The following is a 23,676-nucleotide window of genomic DNA, read 5'->3' as shown; positions in this document are numbered from 1 at the left end:
GCCTCATTGTGGACCAGCGCGTCCTCGTAGCTGCCCGTGCACCGTTCTGTACGGAACGCGTGCCTCTGCATGTGCGTGTGTTGTTGTCGTTCCCCTCGCTGCGCGGAGACAACTCTTTAATGCGGCTCACCGGGAGCCATGACGACTGATGCATCCCAGAGCGGTGATATTCAGGGGATAGTGTCTTACAACATCTCCTCTCTGTTGGTATTGAGGCCCCCGCTCATTTTCATACATATTGCCTCTTCTGTCTTCTTTGGATGCACCTCTACCGAGATCTATCACACAGAGAAAGTGTTTCCTTTAAGACGTATCTCGCCGCAGTCAACACCGCTGAAATGCCCCTTTGAAGCGATTTCTCACAGCGGCGGAATGTTTCCAGAGCTTTTTTAAACACGCACACCTCCAGAGGAACACAGGAGCAGTCAACCTACAACGTGCGGCAGCCTTGGGAATCGGCTGTAACCACCGGCGTCAGGCACTTTTCTTCCACCCCCCCCCCTCTCTTTATCTACACGGCACTCACTTTAAATTATTACACGACGCAGACGAATCAAAACAAAGCGCTTTGATGGTCCATGGGCGGAGGATGAAATCGCATCATCCGACTTGTACGACTGATACAAACAATATTGCTCGCAGGTAAAGTAATTGAGTGGCGCTAATACATGTGCTGCTAACGGCCTCCTGTGGAGTGTGTGCTAAAATGTGCAAATGGAAACAATTGGCACCTAGCGGCACCAAATTATGGCTGGCGTGGGAGCAAATGGTGATCACAACGAGCGGTCTCACTTACTGTACAGTGGGACCACTGCTTTAGAGGAACGACAGCCTGGACGCAGGAGTACTGTAAGTAACTATTTGCAGGACACACAAAGAGCTTACCATAAATAAATGCGCCGAGCTTCGGGAGGAGCTTGTCATCCCGAAGAAAAATGGCCCTTTAAAGCTGGCGCTGTATAGAGATTAAGAGCGGAAAGGTTACGGACCCTATTTTGTGGAGTAATCCACTGTAACAGTGAGGCATTGTACAACAGGCCGCATAGAGATACTCGTGAGCAGGATTAGGAGATGTCATCAGATAACCAACCCACACAAACAAACTGCGAGCTGAACCGCAGGAGAGGACGACGTCCAAGGCGCCGACTCCCAGCTCCCCCTGGGCCGAACCTGCCGGAGCAGATAACGGCGCCGCCGCCGCTGTGTGACGGGGTCAGAGCGGCGCTGCTCTCCTGCAGAACAGAGCATCCCAGCACCAGGGGTGACCCTGGGGAGGAGATCCCTATCCTGGAACGCCCCCGTCGACGTCCGTCTGGCGCGGCGCTGGTTGGCGCCACTCGGCCTCACCCGCCGTGACGCTGCAGTCACAGCGATTCAGAGGGAAACAGCGTGAGGTGGGCGGGAGGCCATCGTCCGGACTAAACACCACCTTGCAGCCGCGCGCGACACGTTGGCAGTTTCCAGCGTGCTTTTGTTTGGACGCAGCAGTTTGTGCGACGGAGGGAAACGGTATCGCACTGTAGGGAGGGCACTAAAATTAGACGGGAACGAAAGGCAGGAAAGGACAAAGTGCTGGAGACAAGTGGAAATTAACAACTGCTTTACTGCTTGAAGCACCAACAATTACCTGCATATAAACAAAAAGGGTGACTTTTAAGCTCCTCTTGATTTAATCACTTACAGTAAATGGACGAAAGTGACTGAGCTGCATTTGTAACCTGGTGACAACAACACGACTTCTGTTCTAATTATTGCTGTAGCATAATTGCAAGTGTCTGCGGGGTTTGGGATTGTTTTTCTGATTTACAATCCCTTGTTTCTGCACAACAATGTAAGTGTGCGACTCCTATACGGTTTACACAGTGGCTGCACAGATGCCACATTAAGGGTCCGAGCGCCGCGGTCCTGTCGTCATCAGCAGCACAGCTCTGCAGCCACTGCGTCGCTGCTGCAGGCCCTGCAACGGCTGTGGCCACTGGTCTGAATCACACCGAGTGTCCACCAGCAACGGCCTCATTAATGAGACTCACTGCTGTGTGTAGCTGCATAGCCCACAGTCAGTGTGAGGGTCAACGTTAATAAACCAACACGCGGTTACTCTAATTTAAAACAGGGGTCGTGTTCACGTTTGGGACAATTTATAATAAATCACACTGGCTGTTGAGGTGGAGTTTCATAATAAATATCGTGAAGGAGCTTCATGTAGTTGCTGAAGATTTTATTAGAAAAAGGGAAGTGATGCTACAAGATGTGGTCGCTTGGCTGAAGAGATTTACACCATCTACTGAACCACGGCAGCATTAGTGAAGCATTCAGTCTGCTCACAGTCACCCTTGCTGTTTATTTCAGAGCTTACAAATCAGCAGGTTCTGGAAAAACATCTGTTTTTATTAACCTTAGCATTTGATCGTAACCAGTCATTATTACATAAGATGTGTGTATGTTATGCAGGTCATTATGAAGCCTCAAAACCTAAAGATGAAGTTGAGATTATTCTTCTGAAGCCAAAATAACACACACTGTCTGCTGTCAATATCATATTTATATAGTATTTGTCCTGGCTCTCGTATAAAGTGAGGAAGCAGGAGTGAAAGAAGAACTACAAACTGTGCAGTGGAGATAAAAATGGAACTTCTAAAAACATTTCACCCTCTGCTAGTTCTGACTCCTGACTTCCTGCTTCCTACGCTCTCCAAAATACACCTTCCTTCCAATCACATCACTTAAAATTGACAAATGCACTAAAGTGTATTTTTGGAGCCACAGAAGTGAAGACGAAGTGTCGACAAGATGGACTTTTGTTAAAAAAACAAAAACAAACCTCTTTATAATTACACAGCAATAGGATTTAATTAAGGATAAAAGCATGGTATCGTCGCGCACAGATGGTGCAGAGCACACGGACGCTGTGTAGGTAGAAGAAGCCGAGCAAGATAACATGAAACAGAAGAATACAGATTGAAACCCCAGAAATTACGGGGGCAGAAGGTCGGCTCCCGTCGAGCCCCTTTGATCCACCAAATTGACCTTCCATCAGTTTCGGACTACAGGGAGCTATTTATAAGCTGGCAGCCATCGAGGCTGAAAAATGTCTCGCTGTTCCCCCAACAATCAGCTCTGCCGAGCTCCGGCCGGGAGCGGAGGCGCCCGACGGGCCCCGTCCGGCTGTGCTGCTGCCAACGGGCTGTCAGGCTGTTTGGTAATCAGTGAACTGTTGCAGAAATTAGGATGCTTTGTCAAGCGCCCTGTGAACACGGGCGAGTGGGGAAACTCGGAAAATGAAGACGATTTATGATACGCGGGGAGCGAGCGGTGTTACCGAGCCCCTCCAGAGCGGGGAACACGATGAGGACTGTCAGCAGAACAGTAAGAGTACAGGCTGAGACGCCGTCACCACGAGGAGACGGGAGATCACGCTGAAAAAAAAGTGCTGAGTCATCACAAGCGCCTTTACGGAGAATTAAGATGCATTTCATGCTTTTTATTAGTAATATTTACCATATTTCCGTTAATGTGAACCAGACACAATAATGAATCTGGTCCTTATCTTCCCTCTGTGGCTGTGGAGCGTGTTAAGTTATTTCAATGCCCTGAAGTCAGTTCAGACATGCAAGACTAATGTAAAAACCAATTAATCACCAACCAATCAGAAAGGTAATAAAAAAGCACAAAATGAAATCAAAGTGTGGATCTCAGCGAGCAGCCTGATCCTCCAGCTCCGTTCCCCTTTGTGTTGTCGAAACTGTAATTACGTTTTCATTGTAAACCTGACAGCGCATTAAAATTAGTTATTCTCCAGCTGACAAAATACGTCGTTATGCCGTCTTTATATTGACAAATTTGTGACGAGTGCGAACTTAAAAATGAGAAAGGGCCACTGCACAATGCAGCAAAACAATTATATGCGTGGCACAAACAGTGAAATCTGACTTGGCGCCCGCTGAATGACACATTCTTTGCCAGGCCTTTGTCTTCGATTTAAAGCAACATTCGTAGGTAGCTCCGAAAAGCGTCCGCTTCGCTCTCCGTTTGTCGTCCGTAAATTGAAAACGTGTTCCTCGCTCACCGTGGGCTACCGCAGCGCCCAGGAAGCGAAACGCACGACCATGTCCATTAGCCGCGAAGGCTACTGTGCTCGTCCGCTAGCAGAGAAGAACGACACTCAGCTCAGATTGAAGGGGGACCATGAATCTTTCATTGGGCGCCACTTCGGGCGTCCTCAGCCGTGCGACCAGCGACATGATGTGACGTTCTTATATCAAACTGGAAAAAGAGCTAAACAGCGAAGGACAGATATGTTGCTGCTGCCGAGCGGAGCGTGAAGTCATTTAAAGCGATTGGCCTGAGGGCCACAGACCAGCAACAAACACACGGCATCGTATGGAGTGTGCAGCGCGATACGCGGGGTTAGTTAATCTCATGTAATCTCAGATCCAGAACCGTCCGACGGGCCGAACCCGTGTCCCACGCTAACGCGTAGCGCGTCCACGCTAACGCGGCCGCTCGACACGCGGCCCAAACCGAGAGGATCGACAGGAAGTCGCACGGTCGGCGCGGCGGCGGGAGGCGCCTGCTGGTGCTGTGAAGGGCTTTGCAGCATTTATTGTGGTCGGCGCCGCGCGAGCACTGGATGTTTGCCAAGTGAAATATCAGCGGCTGCGCTCGAGCTTCTCTGTTCGTCGTAATGGCCCTAAATCATTTAAAGGCCTGCAGAGCGCGCCGCTCCTCATGTCCAACGACTGAGATCATTAGCAGCATCTTAAGGGGTGACTTCACTGCTTGGGGCTCTAATTGCAGGAGTAGACTATGACTTGACACTTACTTCTGCCTTCACTATAACAAACTCTTTCTCTGCTTATGCAGCCACAACACGGAGGCCGGTGTCATCATTTAACTAGTGTACAGTAAGTACCTGCTGTACATGGCTGTAACTATCTCAGTTCAGTACTAGCTCATATTATTAGTGGTATTTTCCAGTAAATAGTCTCTACCAGGACTGTCAGATCCTCCTTTATTCTGCTACCGTGTGTGAACATCGTGCAGCCGTTTATTACTATCTGGCTGAGCTCTGCTGATGTCAGGTGGTCCATCACTTTCATCCGGTCTGAAATGCCTCGGATGAATTATCATGAATGCTACGTGCTCGTATTATCAGATGACTCATGGAGTCAGCGCTGCAGCACTTAACGAGGGTCCCCTGACTGACGCTGCAGCGACTGAATGAGGCTGACATTTGTGGTTCTGAGTGAAGCCCCCCCCAAAAAAACCCATTGAGGCATCAGCAGAAAAATTGATGGAGATATTTGCCCTAGAATAAGACGTTCTAGCTATACATTGCTATTACCTTTATGACGTGGAGGTTGTCTGAGCTGATGTGAGCATCATCGTCATCATCATCATCATCATCATACTGTAAGTGACGATCTTCCCTGTTTAAGTCATTTCCATGTGGAACGTTGTCCTTCTCAAAATGTCAACTGAGCCAAACTACTGTCTGACTATTGCCTCAAACTTCAATAACCCACTTTATGTGCAATCACAGCCGGGCGGCAGCCTTCCTTCCACACGCGCGACGAGCCGCCCTCAAAGCAAATCCATCAAAATTAAAACACGTCGCGCGGCTCGTCTCCGACGCGCTGCGCTTTAAGATAATTGAATAGGTTCGGCGCCGCGCGCTGGGGTGTTGTGCGACACGTTTAATTTTGATGAATTCGCTTTAATCACAGCCTGCTCGAAATCGTTCATTTGCAGAATTACAACATGATACCATCATATAGATAAGATAATAAAAACATTAGTCAAAATGACTCTATAGAATTAATAAAAACACGAAGATCTGTCAAAGCTTACTGTTAATATTTATTGCTATTAATATTTGTGACTGTAAAATGGCAAACTGTGGCATTTGTGCCCTCAGGCCTGGGGAAGAAAAATGGTTTTAATGAGGATCTCTGACAGCTGGTGGAGCTTTTTTGAAAATGTCATTTAAAGAGTTTCCCTTTGCCTCAAGTCATCAAACCCATTGGACACACAGAGGAGAACGCTAGCATAAGCGACGTCTGTGTTACTGTATCTGCTCCGCCATCGTCCAGGTCTGAGGCCTGAGTGAGTGGCGACGCGCTACCAACTTGTCTTTTTTGTTTTGTGTTTTGGTCCAGCGACAACCCACCACGACGCCTCCCGGCCCTCCAGCTGGCTGCTCCGCTATTGTGCAGGGCTAATGGCCGCGAGGCTCCTGTTAGCTGCGCGGTGCAACACACTCAGACTTTTCTTCCCGATGCGCGGCCTCCCGCCGCGGCCACTGAGCCGACGAAAATCATGGCCTCTGATACTGGAGAGGTATATGGCAACGGAGCGACGCTGAGGCAGGCTGACAGTGACAGGGAGAGGCAGATGGACACACACACACACACACACACACACACACACACGGAGCCTGTGCCCACATTGCTGTGACTCTGAGTGAAAGCGTGACTGTGACAGTTCTGCTGTGGGGTTATCAGTGACCAACAGAGCATGCCCAGACACACATATACAACCCTGTCCACACACACACACATACACACACACATTGCTGAGGGCTCTCCAGTCACTGTTATGTACAGTCAGCCTGATGGGAGCAGACATTGCCTTTTCCTTGCCTGCCATCATCTCTCCTCAGCCTCTTCTTGTGCCTCTTTGCTCCCTTCTTTCTTCCCTCATCCACGCATCTAACTCTCATCCTTCACCTCCGCTCCTTCGCCACCTCCTCTCCATCGACTCGCGCTTCCTGCCCCTCCAGCTGTATTATCCTCTGAAGTAAAACACTCCAATCATTCCTCCTTCATCGTCTGCAGGCCTGCGGTACATTGCTGAGGTCACAGAAGACGGGGACGCCTGCCCAGTGACGGCGAACGCGAGCGCCGGTGCCCCCGCTGAGACAAATGAGGGTGTCATCATCTGAGAGATCGCACCGCTCCAGCAGGAGTGTCTGTCTGGCTCCCTCCCTTAGATTTTTTCTTCCACTCACTCTCCGCAATAACATGTTCACACTCCCTTCCCCTCTCCACTGGGAGACAAACATTAAAGAGCTTTCTCATAATGAGGGAAACTACAGAGAAAAGACCCAAACTACACACACACCAGTGCACATAGACGTGCATGGAGCACGCACGCACACACACACACACACACACACACACACAAACACATACACACACACACACACACACACACACACAGAAACGTGTACATGTCCCAAAGTTACGTAAAGGTTACGTAAAAAGACATGAATATTAAATGAAATACTAGCGCGTGTCTGTCATTAAAAGTGTGTGTGTGTGTGTGTGTGTGTGTGTGTGTGTGTGTGTGTGTGTGTGTGTGTGTGTGTGTGTGTGTGTGTGTGTGTGTGTGTGTGGGACACCGTCATTAAAATACCTCATCTTTTATGATGGAGCCGAATGAAGGGGATCCTGATGCTGGGGAACCCCTGCTCATCACCCACTCAGTGATGCACCAGGATGACGACGCACTAGTGACGATCGATGGTCACAGTAGACGCGAGGAAGCAGCACATATATGTGAGCTCCTGCGTCCCTGCGATGAACCAGGTCTACGGATAAAATGATAGACTGCTGTGCCGGTTAATATTTTCTGCAGTGGGATGGACCGAAATACCAACGAGGAGCTGAACAGTGTCCAAACCTTCCCCCCAATCTGCCATGCGAAGCTCCGCGAGTTCAAAAACACACCGACGCTATATGTCAGACTTCAGTCGGGAGAAATAAAAAAGAAAATATTACCATTCTATTGAATGAGGCAGCCATAAAAAGGGGGGTTTGAACAGACAGCGATGCTGCTGTGTGGAATATAAATGTCTTCAACTTAAGGCTACATTAGGAAAAAAGAGCAGAAAAGCAGCTTGTCTGCATTTTTAGGGAGATCTTTAAGGTGGGAATTTATGCATCGCTAGCATGAAATGTTTCTCCGTGAGTTACGCAAGAGAAAGGATTCGTTTGTCGAATATCGTTTGAAAGGTGTGTTGGTGTAACGGGTCCAGGCTCCGTCTGCAGAGGCTCAGCAGCGTCCGACGCGTAATACGAGCGGACACTTGGCTGTAATGGAAGCAGATGCTCGCCGTGTTCCCTCTCGTCGCACTCGTCAAACAGCGGGTTAATGAGGTTCAGGTGCCGCTCCTCGTCTCCTTCCTCCTCCTCCCAGGCCCGGCGGCCTCCGCTGCCGCTAAAGTTCAAGCCCCCCCCCACACACACACACACAGCCCCGACGCCCCGGAGAAACTGGAAATAGACTCTGGGCGCACGGTGGAACGGAAGCGGAGCCGCCTTCATTAGGGGAACACGTTAAGAGCAGACGTGTCACCTCTTAAGCTCGCTGCTGCTGCTGCTTTTAGCCTTTGCCCTTTGGTGGTGTTTCGCTCGCCACATCGCTCCTTGCGCTTAAATTTAGTTCAGCGCAGAGTCGTCCGCATTGAGAAGGATCTGCTCCACAATACAGATTGTTTGACAAGTACCTAACGTGTGTTTCTTTGCCATTACTGGGTAGTTGGAGCTGCAGAGATATGCAAATCGGCTCAGTATGTTTCACAATTAGCATTAGCAACATTTCTGCGCAAAGACATGTACAAACAATAAGAGATGATATTGAATGCTGCAGTAAGATGCTCTCTGGAAAGTGAGTCAAGGACTCTGGACTTGTGTTTCTAAGTAGATTATCACGGTCAGTTAAAGAAAATAAAGGTCGGACAAACGGAGCTGACCCTTAAGATCAAGCGTAAACAGGTTCTCAGTGTCCAATTCGGCGCTTTTGATCTCCAGCGAAGAGGAGTAAGAGGACGACTTCAAATGTGTGCCTTGAAAGAGCGTGAGGTAAATAGAGAGAGGCAGATGGAGACAGGGAGAAGGAGAGGGCGCACGCTTCAGTGTTTCTATGAGGCTGAAATGAGAGGAGAAAGAGCTGCAAGGCAGTCGGCTGTAATAAAGCAATAACCCATCGAGGAGCAATGCGGCCGAAACGAGGAGCTCCTGGAAGCTCGGCGGCAGGAGCTTCTGAGCGCTGCAGCCTCGGATGGCGACGGGTAAAAGCCGGACGCCGCGCGTGCGCTGCTTTTCAACCAGCCCCGAGCAGAAAGCGCAGGCCCGGTCCACATGCAGAGTGATGCATGTGGCGAGGCCGCATTTACATTGCAACGCTCAAAAAAAGCCCCTCGGGGCTGGAACGAGCTGAACAGAGCAGCACTTTCTGCTCTGCTGAGTCGGCTCAGCTGTGCACTTTTCGGGTCCTCCGCTGTGCTTTTGTCTGATTCAACAATTGGGCCTCTAACCTCTCACGAAGTTGCGGGGTGATCTTAGTTATAATTACAAATGTATTGTCATAGGAAGCTCTGTCAAGCTTGAAAAATGCACAGTCGAGACATGTGCAAATTCTAGTTGGAACCCAGATGACTTAATTTATTTTGAATATTTTTTTTTTAACCACCATCTTCTGCTGCAGTCAACATCAGCAGTGCCCTGGTCTCCCATCGTCTCTCATCATTTTGGGGGTGAGAGAAATTCATTTTGCCATCAACTGTCCACATGTGGCAGAAGTATACGACGACTGTTTCTATAGAGGCAGACACAGCGGGGGAGAGGAAGAAGAAGAATGTCCCGTGGAGTGATGGAATGAAAGAGGAAAATAAAAATGAGGGCAAGCACAGCAGACTCCAAAAAGCATTTTCAGACGGAGCTTTTACACCTTTCGGAGCCACCTATGGTGTCTTTCTAATTTTCTACTTCTCATCAAAACAACATTGTAATCAAGCATTATATGATCTATCACATTCTTAAGTGCGCTGCACAGCAGAAGCAATTTGTTAATAAACAAGTTAGTCAATCAAGAGAACGCTTATTGTTAGTAATTCTGTCGAATCACCTCATTTATTTGGGAAAAAAATATTTCCATTGATTATATTATTTTTTTAATGCATCAGGGCAGTTTGTTGGACATAATGAAGTGAGTGTGGTCCACAAACTGCCTGGTTGCTAGGCAGAAAACGTGGAGGGGAACTAAAGCTGGATGAGTCTGAGCTGTTTTACCTGGGATAAATAAAGAAACTGCGGCATTAGCCAAGCAATCGGTATTCAGGGTAGGAGCCGACTGCTAACTACGACACACACACACACACACACACACACACACACACACACACACACACACACACACACACACACACACACACACAGAGGTGGAGGTGGGAATACAAAGAGCACTGGATGCTGGATATTGTCAGGGTCCTTCCTCTCTCTCTCTCTCTCGCTCTCTCTCTTCATGTCCCCTCTGTCACGATCTCACGCACCGACCACGCCCCTCTGTCTGGCCACGCCCACTGCATCCAGCCACGCCCACTGCCTGACCTTGCCCTTGGCTGCCACGATCAGTCAGTTTAACTCACCTGTGCCTCTGCCTGTGCATACATCCCACTCATGCCGACCTAACTGGGCCTAACTGGTTCACCACGTCTTACCAGGCCATGTTATCAATGCCGTGTCATGTATTATTTTTGAGTTGCAGATATTTGGCCCTTTGTTTCCTGCCCTTTGTTTTGCGGAGTGTTTGTGTTTTATTTAGTGTTTAGTTCTGTGTAGTCCTTTACTCCTTGGGTTGCATAGACCAACATTTCTAGAAAATGTAGATCCTCGATGTGCTTTGTGAGGACGCCTGGGTGGATGCTTCGCAAAATCCATTTTTGCTTATTGTAACCAGGACAACAAAAAGCCAATAACCTTGGAAATGTATTGTGTGTATTAGTGGACTAAATTGTCTGAGCTTCAAAATCATAAGCCATCGCTTGAGGTCTAGTCAGTCACTGTTATGATGCTCTTTTACCATCATTAAAGCGAAGCCAGGAAGCTGCTACAGGGTTTTCCCGTTTTAACAGCTGCCGTCTTTCACAGGAGCCAGGTTTGCTCCTAGGGGCATGAGCAGCATTTATGGGTGTTTAGGGTGGAGGATGTTGATCGGTACCTTCACTTCTAACTGAGCGTAAAGGAAGAGGTAAGACCTTTGTCTCCACTACTGTACAATCACAGAATCATCTTTTATCTGCGGCTCCCAGTTCACCCACTGCTTTGCTCATAGTGTTTTCCCATCGCCGGTACTGGACCGGTTTTCTGGACCTGCCTTTTCTGCCTTGTGCTTGTGAAAGACCATGAATTGTATTGATTCTCTGTTGTTTGATCAGTGGCTCAGTTTCCTGGACTCTTGGCTCTCTCTTTTTCTGGATCGTGATAGATGTCTTCTATACAACATATAGAAGATATCACAAGCCATCCTTTCTCGGGACTCTCTCACATATGATATCTATTGATAATGAGGACAAAAGATACCAGCAGCTTTTAAACTGAACCTGGAGACAAAGAATTTGTGTTTAAATCTTGTTTCGGAACCACTGAATATTTAGGATTGTAGAATTGTATGATGAGGATCCCCTTTCTCATCTCCCTCCTTCCCTCTTGTTTACATTGTTACTTACTTCCCCCTAATTGTTACAGCAGTAGTCATCACTCTTCACTCCCATCAGCACCAATAAATGCTGACGTTTACCACAACAAAGCCTACAACAAAAAAAGGTTGTTTTTATTAAGGAAAATAATAATCATATATCATCAGTATAAAGCTCATCCTGCACAAATGACACCTCGCTCTGTCTGCTGCTGTTCACAGTGGAAGCAGCAATAAATGATTTTTGATTTACATTAGCAATAACTTATTAAATCTCTGACACAGTGTAAAGAGAGTCATCAGTCAGCAGAGAAGGTGTTGTGATAAAATTGCTTGTGCTTAGTTACTGCAGGCAACGTGACTCCACTGAGGGAATAACTCTGCCAGTATTAATAAAAAACGACTATAGGGAGATAATGAATGTAAATATGCTGAATGGTTATTAAACAGTAAATGTCAACCATAAACAGAGCCAAGATGAGAGTCTGACTTCATGAAAAGCTTAATAATTATAACTTCATCTAATTTCCATAAGGGAATGCATGATGTATTTTATGGGGAATTGAGGGTGACATGGTTCCAGCTTCCACAGAGATGTTTGACAGAAAAAGTTTGACAACCACAAAACAATGACACCATCAATAGGAAAATAATTAATGGATTTTGAAAATAATTATTTGTAGCTGAACACTTGATCATTAGGAAACCGAGAGACTATTCAACAGCCATGTTCTAATATTCGGTTCCAGGATTTAATTGACTTGTCAAATTAGATCATATCATATTTGCAAGTGAACCGGCAGGAAGGAGTCGGTATCCTGCGGAGCAAACCTGCCGAGCGGTGGGAGTGAGTCTCTTAGCGCTCGGCACGCGACCTGTGAGCGCTCGCGACCTCTGCGCTGCGTTTGCTATTGTGGCCCCTGATCCCATTGTCCCACTATTGTTAATGATAATGTCAGCGGTGACGCTTGTGCGAGGTGTGTATCAGCCGTGTGTGTGCGTGGATAGAGGTGACCCAGTGGTGTCCCTGCTGGTCCAGAGCAGGGATAACACCCTCTGGAGGTAATGCTCATTAATCATCCCATTCAAACGCACCGAACACAATCCATCCTCTCCTCCTCCTGCTCCTCCTTACCTCTTCCTCGCATTCTTCTTCTTCTGCTCCTCGGCACCAGCGCTCTATAATGGGGTCACTGCTCCCATTTAACAGAGATAGACAGAGGAGGAAGAAACGAAAAAAAGAGGGGATGGAGTGAGGAATGGGGGGGTAGTGAGATTTAATAAGAAGTAAGTACAGGAGGGGGGGTAGTGAGGGAGGAAGAAATAATAAAAAGAGGGGGTGGAGGTGAAGGGGGAGAAGGAAATAATTACACAGGGAGGTGTTTGAATGTAGGGGAGATTAAGAGAAGGAGGAGGGGTAATAGAGTGAGGGAGTGGGTAAAGACGGGGAAGGAGGGTAAAAAATGTGGCAAGTGAAAGTCTGTCTCCGTGATTAATTTCGTATGAGAGAGATTCAAAACATTGTGTTCTTTGGAAATGTGGAGAAGAATCTTTGGAATATGCCGCTGTGGGGACCCGGCTCTAATTATGCGACTGTGTGTGTGTGTGCGCGTGTGCATGTGTGTGTGTGTGTGTGTGTGTGATTCATTCTAGTGCTGGAGGACAAACATGTGTACATAACCAGCACACACAGAGATGCACAAAAGCTGGTGGAGGCACACGAACGTGCATGAGCTAGCGAGCGATGCCAGGGGACCTCGGTAGAAGTAGGTTCCTCCTCCTGCTGCATTATTCTCTTTGGAATGTTGTTTTTATTTCCTGGTTCGAAACTGCGGCAGCGTCGCCCCCGGTTATAGCATAACACACACACACACACAAACACACACGCGCGCACACACACACCACAACGCTTCACTCATCCTTGTCCCAGAACCACTTTCGAGAAAACAGCCTCTGACAGATGCCCCAAACAAGAACGGGAAACTGGAGGCCAGAAAAACATCAGAGCGTGACAAAAAACATCGTTTCCTCGCCGCCGTCGCGTGCCCCCGAAAGACAAAAGTTCACTCTGTTTCCAATGGACTCGATCCCCGGAGAGGCCGGCGCCACCTACAGGTGAAGCCTGTATTCGTTTCCTGGGCCAGGAATCAGGAAGGATGACGGATGTCTGTATCATTTAGGGTTCCAGCGTGTGAGGGTGGAGAGAGAGAGAGAGAGAGAGAGATGAGGCAGAGATGCCGCTCGGGAAGGACGGGACAGGTGCAAGCTGCTCTGCTCCAGAACAATGGGCACTTAGTTATTGTGGTCTGGCCAGCCAATATGGGAACGTGTCATCAACAAGGTCAGCAGCAGCGGCTGCAGCGCGCGGCTCGCGCAGCCAATTAAGCTCCTTTAAAATCCTCCCCGCGCGTCCGGTGGCTACGGCTTAATCTCCAGAATATGCCTGAGAATCATGGCAAGTAATCCGAGGATGGCTGTCTGTGCGTCCGTGAGTAAAGCCTAAACAGGCTTTTAGATGCATTTAACGGTGTCCGTTTAAAAAAGGCCAAAAGTAAGTGAAAAATAATTAAGTGGCAGTTGTCGTCTGCAGTGAAGCTGAAACCATGGCAACGTCATGACTTCTGCCACGGTATAGTTTTGAGTATACATCTGTATAAAAATGAAAAAATAATGGGGTTATTTATACTTCAGTTATTGAAATAAAATGCAGAATGTCCATGAGGGAGCTTTGAGCATGTCCAGTCTGTGTGTGTAAATCTATATGGAACACAGTTTGCTTTTCACCTACTTTAAGAGACAGTAAACATTCCCTCCGAACGATCCCTTTTAACTGCATCAGCCAAAGAAGAGATCATGACTGTTTCCTGCAGTCGCTGCGATTCCACCCAAGCCAGAGGAGAGAAGTCTGGGCATTTGGTGTCGACTCAGAAAACCCTGTCTGCCAGAGACGAGGAAGCTAATTTATATAAGAATGGGATGGAGATTAAGACCTCTGAGGGTATTATGGATTTGGGGAATTAAGCATAATGGATTTCATGTAGGGCTTTCTTTTATGAGTCCACCATTGGAAAGGGGTACACAGTCTGGAGAGCAGATCAGATTCATTCCACGGCTGGAGGAAAGGCACGTGCACGCGTCAGCACGGCCCCATTCAGTAAGAGCACACAGGAACAGCTTTTCTCATGCCTGCACATTCATATAAACAGCAGCTCTGCAGGATGAACCACGGCTCCTAAATGATCCCACTTAAAATGGCTTGTGTCACACCCACGTTTATGTTTATGAATTATTTGTGTACTTATGAAAATTTTAGTCTCCTATTTCACACTGCTCTGATTTTCGAAACATGGATTGGTGGAGATCATCAAAACAGGAAAACAATATGCACAATGCAGCAAGTGTTGAGCTGCGCGGAGACAAAGTGAAACCAGCTGGAGTAAAATCGGGCGAGATGTTTTTGTAAACAGCCTTAAAATCGCCGCCCCTAGACACAGTTTGAAGAGGAGCACAGCGCGCGGGGGAAACTGTGCAATCTAGCGTAGCATCAACACAAACTATGCTTGAGAAACGAGCAGAAAACAGGTGCTGCTGTCACTAATTCAAAGAGGGAGGAGAAAAAGGGGAGCAGCTAGCCGAATAACCAATTTAATGTGGGGAGCAAACTTCAAAACTCACGAGCAAAGCAGCAAAGGAACTCAAAATAAAGCACTGCTCAGCGGGAACACAAAAAACTAAACTAAACTTACAGATCAGGATGAACCAACCAACAGAGGGTGGGTGATTGACATGATTGGGCAGACAGGAAGTGAGAAACGCAACAGCGCCCCCGGAGGCCGGAGGGATGAACTGTCACAGCCGCAGCTTCAGGGTGAGGAAGGTTTAACTCAGAAATGCAAATATTAAACATACAGCGTTACTATTAATTATGAGTTGTATTAACATTTGCATAGATCCTCTGGTTACAGGCATAGCGATGCTGCTCTCGTCTCACATCCTCCGCACATGCACTACGCTAGAATACTCTGTGGGATTACATATGAAAGGGGAAACTTGTTCTGGATATTTTGTTCTTTTTAGGCTGATGTGTTTTGGTAAAGTCTGGGATGACGCTTGTAACCTTGCATTTTTACATCATGTTTTCATGAAGTCAAGGCTAATTTGCGAGTTAGTTTTGATTTATTAAACAACTGCACTTCAAAAGCTTAAAACAGAATTAATTGTATTTGTGCCACTTGGGAGACGTGGAACTTTATAAAGTTCAGAAGACGAACTTGTCAGCGAGCAATTAGTGTAGAAACATCCAACAGACACAAAGCAGCATTAGCATCCGCTTGAAGTTGTATTTCCAGCCACCTGCTAAATGTACAGTACGTAGGCTCCATACGGAGCCTATATTTGCTTTAGTCCAGCGCTTTCGCTGGCTAGTTGCTAGCTGCGCCTGCTGTTTGCTAAAGCTAACGGACACTCAGTGGAGCTGAGAGACAGCGAAGCGGGTGCAGCATTCCCACATACTGTACATGATTCAGTTTACTGTCAAATATTGATTAGTGGCGCTTTAACGACTTGTTTGTGTCTGTGACGGTTTCCTAACCTGAGCTAACTCTTGCCGAGGTCAATATTTGCAGTCATTTCAATTAAAACAACTGTATTGTCGATACTGCAATGGCAATAAATTAGCTATACTTAGACCTGCGCTCTAACTAAGCTAACCAGGGTTTACTGTATATTCACTAAGTCAACCTTAGAGTGGGTGAGGGAACTGCTGCAGCAGTTCCTCTGTGATGCATGGGGGATATCGGAATGTGTGAACGCTGCATTGTAGCTGGGTGAATTCAGATGCTTGATGCAATAACGATGGCAAAGAAAAACTAAGACGAGGGCCCAGACTTCCCCTCTGTGCGCGGAACACATAAATCACTGCTGCGACACACAAACGCGCCACGCTCCCGGGTGAGGGGAGATGCACTGGGTTATCTCAGCGCACGGGTTCCCACCCCTGGCTCCCACTCCGCTCGCCTTCCCCACCAGATAAACATGTTATTCCAAACACTGGTTCAACACACGGCGACGGGTGGAGATTAAGACCGACTTAAATTTCTCATAAATGGAGTGCAAAGTCGACAGTTGTGTGGCCCACTGCCTCTCTATATATAAAACCACCAGCTGGGGTATTTAGGAGGTTGATGGGAGCTGTGCAATAGCAGCCACCAGGCATTCCACTGCTGAGGTGGACTCTAATCCCCCGCTCCTGGCGCGCTCCCGACACGGGAGGAAACGGCTCCAAACTGCAGGAAGGCACATTCCCCCAATCAGAATTCATGGAGCGATCGACACTCTTGCCTGTTCTCGGGGAGCTCTGGGACGCGGGCTCCGGTGTGTTTGCTGCGGCTTTCCATCTAGCGCACAATAAGTTAATGGTGAATATTTAAAAAGTTGCAAATTTGATTACAAAAACTCATTTTTAGATGCTATTAGTAGCACAGGCCTGGGATGTTTATTGTTTTTAAATTGCTTTCAGGCCCGCATCCACATTTTTACCCACTAATTTCTCATCACTTTCTATTAGACGAAGCCCTTTTTCAGGGGAAATCTGAGGGGAGTGGTTTCGTGGAGCGGGAGAAACGCAACACCTTCAGAATGTGTGGGGACTTAAAATGCGGGTGAAAATCTCTTCAAAGTCATCTGCTTCTTTCAAAAGGTACTTTTCTGTGAAAATCTGTAAAAAAAAAACAAATGAAAGAACTTCTCATCCATATTCTCCTTATTCAGCCTGTCTCTGATCCCGCGCGCAAACACGTTGGAAGTCGCGTAAACGTGCACAGAGATGTAAAAAACACAGACGTTTTGAAAACCTGTAAAGCCCGTGTGATGTTTTGAGCGTCAACTGGGCCCGGCCCCTGCCGTCTTAGTGTCTCCACGCCAGCTTACTGCAGCGATGGAGTGACACCGTAACAGGCACGTTTCAGCTTACTGGAGCCCAGCCTCCTCTGCCGTATCGCCTCACGGCTGTAAATAGGCATTGTGGCGCTGCACCAGGAGGCCTTCGTCTCGTGATGGTCGGCGCGTACGGGAGCTGAAGCCTCCACAAAGAGCGCGTGGGAGCGCAGACGTACGCGCAGACGTACGCGCAGACGTACGCGCAGACGTACGCGCAGCCGGCGTGCGGCGGCACATCGGCAACGCGAGGCGTGCGCGACGCCGCCGCAAGTGCCTTTTTTTTCCTCACTCTGTCTCTCTGCCGACTGTAACTCTCCACTCACAGTCAAATTAACAAGTCCTCCCGCAGCCTTAAGCCTGGAAACACCGCTCGCTGATCTTTCTCTCCGTCTTTTCATCTCCTCCCATCCTCCCTCAAATCTCCCTCTGTCCTCTTTAGTCCCCTTTTCCCTCCCTACCGTCTCATCATCCTTTCCCTTCCAGCATCCTCTGCACCCTCCCTCCTCCCCCTCTCTCTCTCTCCCTCCATGTCTCTCAATGTCTTTGTAGGTATTTCACTTGCTGATGTCGTCCATTGAGAGCCAGTGATTGTCTGTGGGTGAGAGCAGGGGAGAAGCGCGGAGCAGATTACTGCAATGCAGAGCAACCAAACAACATCACAGCGCTGCAGCAGCGTGTGCATGTGCGCTTGTGTGTGCCGCCCGTCCGACACCGGCGTGCACTTTGTTTACTTCTCTGTACGCGCGCACGTTTGCAGCCCTGGTCCGATGTTTATGTGTCTGCGTCCACGTGTGATGTGAGTGATGACCAGCCCCACCAGATATTTGTCATGGCCCAACACCAAAGCGTCGGCAGCTATGCACCATGACTTTCAAACAGATCTCTTTTCACTCACATCAAACCTTGCCCAACTGTGCATTTTTAATACCCTGCATGTTTATGCAGAGAAGAATATGGTTTCATGCCTTTACAAACACACACACACTCACAGAAGCCCACTCAGAGGATCCGCCCATCGCAGCAGAGGCTAAATCTATTATGCAAAATGACAGTGTTTTAATCAGGCTAATTGTCCAGCTACTCGCCACGTCTCTGCCATCTCTACTTAACCGATGCCGCGCTGTTCCTTTCTTTTTTTTTTTTTTTCCAAGGAATAAATGACACGGCGGTGGAGAAAGAGCGAGAAGCAATCTAAGCCACAGAGGCCCACAGGCGTTTGAAGTCTAAAGACTCTTTCATCCTCGACTCTGGGAAATGAATGATTTTTTTCACACAGTGACAGGACAGCTCTGACAGGACCCAAACACATGAACCATGGAAAAGCTGTCAGATAGTCAAACACAGGGATGCATAGAAGGAAACACAGTTCGAAAAGCACACAAGTACACACACACACACACACACACACACACACACACACACACACACACACACACACACACAGAGCTGGAATCAGTCCAGAGCAGAAAGTGTTGAGAGAATCAGGCACTCTGCATCCGTAAGCAAGGGAGTGAGAAGGAAACGCTAAAAGTGAGAGAGAGAGAGAATAGAATGGATGGAGCGATGCTATAATTAGTCGTTTGTTGCTTTAACTGGCATTTAGTTTTAACTGGGCTTCTTTGTCTGTAGACACAATGGGGCTGATGTGGCATGAGTGAACTACACAGCTTAGAGGATTAAGGCTGGACTGAGGCTGTGGAGCCGCGCTCGCTCTCCCCGTCATGCACACACACACACACACACACACACACACACACACACACACACACACACACACACACACACACACACACACACAAACACACACACACACACACACACACACACACTAGCTGCGCAAGCACCCATCTTCACATGCTGTCTTAAACACACACACACACACACACACACACAAACAAAGACAAACCCAGCCGAACACACACACACACACACACACACACACACACTCGAACGCACCCACAGGGGGATTATCTGTGCAACAGAGTTCTGAACACTGAGAGTGAGGAGGCGTCTGAAGAACTGCACTCATCACCAAAGGATGGAAAGAGCACAGCCGAGAGAAGCCAAATAAAAAAATAAAACAACAACGTATGCACACGCGCTCACACACACATTCACACACACTGCTCCGGTGCGAGCTACCTGTGTGTTGAGCAGCATATAGAGCAGCATCCCCCCACGTCCGTCCTGTGAGGCCGAGCTGACAGCCAGAGCAGGGAGAGGGCGAGCGAGGGAGGAGGAAGGAAGGAAGGGGAGAGAGAACAAAGCAGGAAACGAGCGGAGAGAGGACGGAACAATTCATGGTCCCGGGCCCCATGCGTCCACGCTTCACAGAGGGAGGCTGTTGATTTTACAGCATGGTACGGTAGATGTTCCACGCTGCAGCCTCGCATCACGTCTCCCCAACGCGCTGCATGGAGCGGCTCGCAGGCTCAGCAACCCTCGAGCTGCCTCGTTCATGCGCCATTAAAGCGCCGGAGACGCCGACGCGCTGACGGAGGTCAGGGCGCGAGTGTGCGTGTGCGTGCGGGTTCATTTGTCACACAGCAGCTGCCACCCCAAGGTTTCTGTTTTTTTTACGTAGCACCCTTTATTGTATTTCGTGGGTCGGCTGTAAGAAGGCTGAACCAGATGCAGAATCATCCTATACAGTAATATAACATGATCCCTTACAGGAGCTTCAACACGCAAAAACTAAGAATAAATATATTCACAACTGCCTCTACTATTGTAGGAGAAGAAAGCATAAAAAGATACCTCCGTAAAAGATAATAATCGGTAGTTGGTAGAAGTGTCTGTCTCTTTTTTTTGTTGACAAAAAAATGCTTTCCCGTCCTGGTTTTAGTCCGCTGTCCTTCTGCCGTTCGCGTTTCCTCTGAGAGAACCTAAAAAAACCATACACTTAACCAGGCGCCTTTGTCCGATGAAGGAAAACGTGGAGCGCGGGTCCTCGTGGCCCCTGTGGGGCCGGCCGAGAAATCCACAATGCATCCATTGCCACAGAGTCCTTCAGCCGAAAAATGAGAATTTCTATATCTTTTCCTCCAATCCAACGTTTTTGTTTTGTGTTTTTGCCCGATAATTTCACATAGCAACCAAATAACTGTGGATAAGTCCCTCTGAAAAAAAAACTCAACTGTATTAGCAAATTAAGTTAACTGCGTGAGATGAAAATGAACTGAACTGCATACAAACAATTCCAATATTGACTGGGTACATTATTATTTTTGGCTCAGCCAGGGAATGCAATTATTCTGCGGCTTTGATTGGTTTCAGTCTGAGTCGTCCTTCGGCGTCCCGTCCATCGGTAGTCAAACCTCTTTGTTTAGATAAATAGATCTGTATTCATAGAAAAATAAGCATTGACCACACTGCTGGCTGTTCTTTGCTAAGGCACTTGGCTGTTTATCAGTCATTTCTCTCACACTCTCGCTTTGTCTCTGTCGTTTCTCCATCTTACGTGTCCGCTCAGCTCGTTCCCACACCTTCCTCCTATCACAGTTTATGACTCTGCGTTTGATGTCGCAAGGAGCTGGCGGGGTTTTTTTTTTCACCTCCACGCAGATCTTTTAAAGAGTCCTAATACGAGCACGAACGCCCACCGCCGTCCCCGCCAGCGCGCCGCCGTCTCCTGCTCATTGTGGCGCAGAGAGGGAGAGCGGCGCCTCGGTGTTTAATGATTGCGAGGAGTAATGGAGGGGAGGGAGAAAGTAGTGTGGAAGCTGCAGCTGAAGCGGTGCCTCCAGGCAGAGATCTGGGATCGGCTCACCCTCGCCAAAAACCAACCAATACGCCAGGAGTGGGGAAAATACGAAGGCTGACCTCAGCCCGCGTTATCCAGGAATAAACATGTGGTGTGTAGTCCTGCTCCCCCACAGTCTCCTCTCAAAGCCACGCCAGCCTCTGTGCAGGAGTCACTGGTACTGGATGATTCATCACCAGCGAGAGATGATGAGAGTCAGGAGGAGGACGGGTTAAAAAAGGAGAGTTAGAACTGGTACGAGCGGTCCAGGACCTCCATGTAGTCCGGCGTGGTCCTCAGCCTGGGCCTCGGCTCTCCCGCCCCCTGCTCGCTCTGGCCGCCGCCGCCGCCGCCTGCCGAGGAGCTGGCAGTGGTGACGATGAGCGTTTGGTCGGGTCTGGAGTCCTGCTTGGAGTCCTGGGGGTGCGGGTAGCGGGGCGGCGGGCGAGCGTACCTGTCGGACAGCTCCCTGAACTCCGGGGTGGGGAGTCTGAAGAGGCAGTCCACCAGCTCCACTTTGGGGGTGGGGCCCTGGCTGTCGATCACGGTGGGGCAGAGGATGCCGTTCCCGTGGAGGCCGGCGAGCGGTCCCATCGCCCCGGTGACGGTGTTGATGGGCGACGAGGACACCTCCAGAGCCCACTCCCGCTCCTTCTCCGCCGCGGGGCAGAAGCCCGCCTCGCTCTGCTGCTGCTGCTGCTTCGCGCCCGCCTCCTTCTCCTCTTTGTAGATGGGGCTGCTACACATGTGCGCGGCCGCCGCCGGGTCCAGGCCTTTGGGCGCCGCCTCCGGGGGCAGGATGGTGTCGTAGACGTGGTTGTGCTCGGGCGGCGCGTCGGGGAGGCCGTGGTGGTGGTGGTGGTGGTGGTGCGACTGCTCCGTGAAGATGCCACACTCCATCTGGATGCCGGCCAGGTCCACCTCCCCCTGGCGCCGGAACGGCAGCTTGTCCCGCCTCCTCAGGGCGTAGGCGATTAGCGCGGCCGCCGCGAAGAACGCCGAGACAAACAACACCAGCAGGCTGAGCACCAGCACCGACAGCGGGATGGAATCCTTCCCCGGGGGGGTCAGCGGGCCCAGCCCCGCGCCGGGGGAGCCCGCCGGAGCGCCCCCGGCGGCCGGCGTGGACGTGGCCGCCTGCTCCTCCCGCTCCTGCTCCTCCAGCGGCTCCAGCTCGGGGCAGAGCAGCTCCATGGAGAGCGAGCGCAGGTCCACGCCTTTGGTCTTGTCCGGGGAGTGGCAGACCACCTCCCCCACCACCACCACCGCGCTCAGCCCCTCCAGCCACCGCTTGAGGGGAGCCGCGTCGCAGTTGCACTCCCACGGGTTCTGCTGCAGATCCACCTGCAGGAATAAATGACAGCACAGCGCGTTGTCATTGCGCGAGACTAATTACTGCTCCGCCGCCAAATTCTAATATAAAAATCATTTTGAGGAATGGGGAAATATAGATCGTTTGCACTGACATTTATGTGATACACATTAGTAACTGGGTGGATGTCTCGTGCGTTGAAGAATACGCCAGTAGCTACAGTGGCACTCTAATAAGATGACAACAAGAGAAATTGTGTTTTTCCTGCTACCGTTGCCTTTCAGCTCCACAAATATATAGAAAACCAGCTTTTCAGTCATAAAAAAACAGCTCCTCACAATGGGAAAAGTCTCTAGATTATTTCTTTAATATTCCGGTGATGAATAGCAGTGAATAATATAAATAATATCATTACAATGTCATCAACACAGTGACGGGCTTGCATTTCCTGAATGCTTGTGCACAGGCACAGCTATTCTCGGCGATCGATAACAATCTGAGCCGTGGCCACTTGTACAGTACCACCCGTACACGCTGTGACGAAGCCCACTGCAGCGGGTGAGAGGCGCGTTTCAGTTAATATTCACGGAACACTTTTGTGTGATGTTTTGTGCATGCGAGCGTGTCGTAGTCCTTCATCTACAACGTGACGCCACGCTCCCCCGTGCTTTAACCCGATAGGTGCAGTACGTGCATACATACATACAGTAAATCCATTCTCTCATGGCCTGCTATTGATCGCATGTCCTAAAACAAACTCAAATATTCACTTTGCCACACTTTGAAAGGGCTAAAGCAGATTATGCACAAAGGGAATGGCTCACATCAAGGCGGCATTGTCTGCAAAACTGATCTGTTCCATATCTTTAGTCATGACACTGGCGGTGAAAGCCGATATTCTCCCTGTCACACTTCCAAGGAGCTCGACGCGAGCGTCGTCGCGCTCATCTGCTCGGGCCGTCTCCCTGGGCCGCGGGAGCAGGCGGACGCCTCTCTGCGCCCTCCCCCCCGTCGGGGGGCGTCCCAGCGTGGGCCTTTGTGCGGCTGCGATAATGACATAATTGCGACTGGAGGGGCGAGTGGAAACAACGCTCAGCTGCGGCTCGAACACTTTAAAAAGGTCCGCTGCGAAGTGCAATCACGACACGGCGGAGCGGTGACGCTGCACGAGTGAGCCTTAAAAGCAAAGTGACGACATAAACGGGCA

At 49.2% G+C, this 23,676-nt stretch overlaps 1 protein-coding gene across 3 annotated transcripts in view; it reads right to left on the bottom strand.

Annotated features, from left to right (window-relative positions):
• Nucleotides 1-23,676, bottom strand: part of LOC114848209 (SLIT and NTRK-like protein 3) — a 38,251-nt gene that overhangs the window by 3,694 nt on the left and 10,881 nt on the right. For all 3 annotated transcript variants that reach the window (XM_029138517.3, XM_029138516.3, XM_055505864.1), the window contains exon 7: nt 19,558-22,501. In XM_029138517.3, coding sequence (XP_028994350.1) covers nt 21,404-22,501 — 1,098 coding nt within the window. In that variant the 3' untranslated portion in view covers nt 19,558-21,403. The remainder of the gene's footprint in view (nt 1-19,557; nt 22,502-23,676) is intronic.

The sequence above is a fragment of the Betta splendens genome, chromosome 22 (assembly GCF_900634795.4).
Source record: "Betta splendens chromosome 22, fBetSpl5.4, whole genome shotgun sequence".
Taxonomy (NCBI): Eukaryota; Metazoa; Chordata; class Actinopteri; order Anabantiformes; family Osphronemidae; genus Betta; species Betta splendens.
The sequence above is the reverse complement of the archived record's forward strand: the minus strand, read 5'-3'. Positions and strand labels throughout refer to the sequence as shown.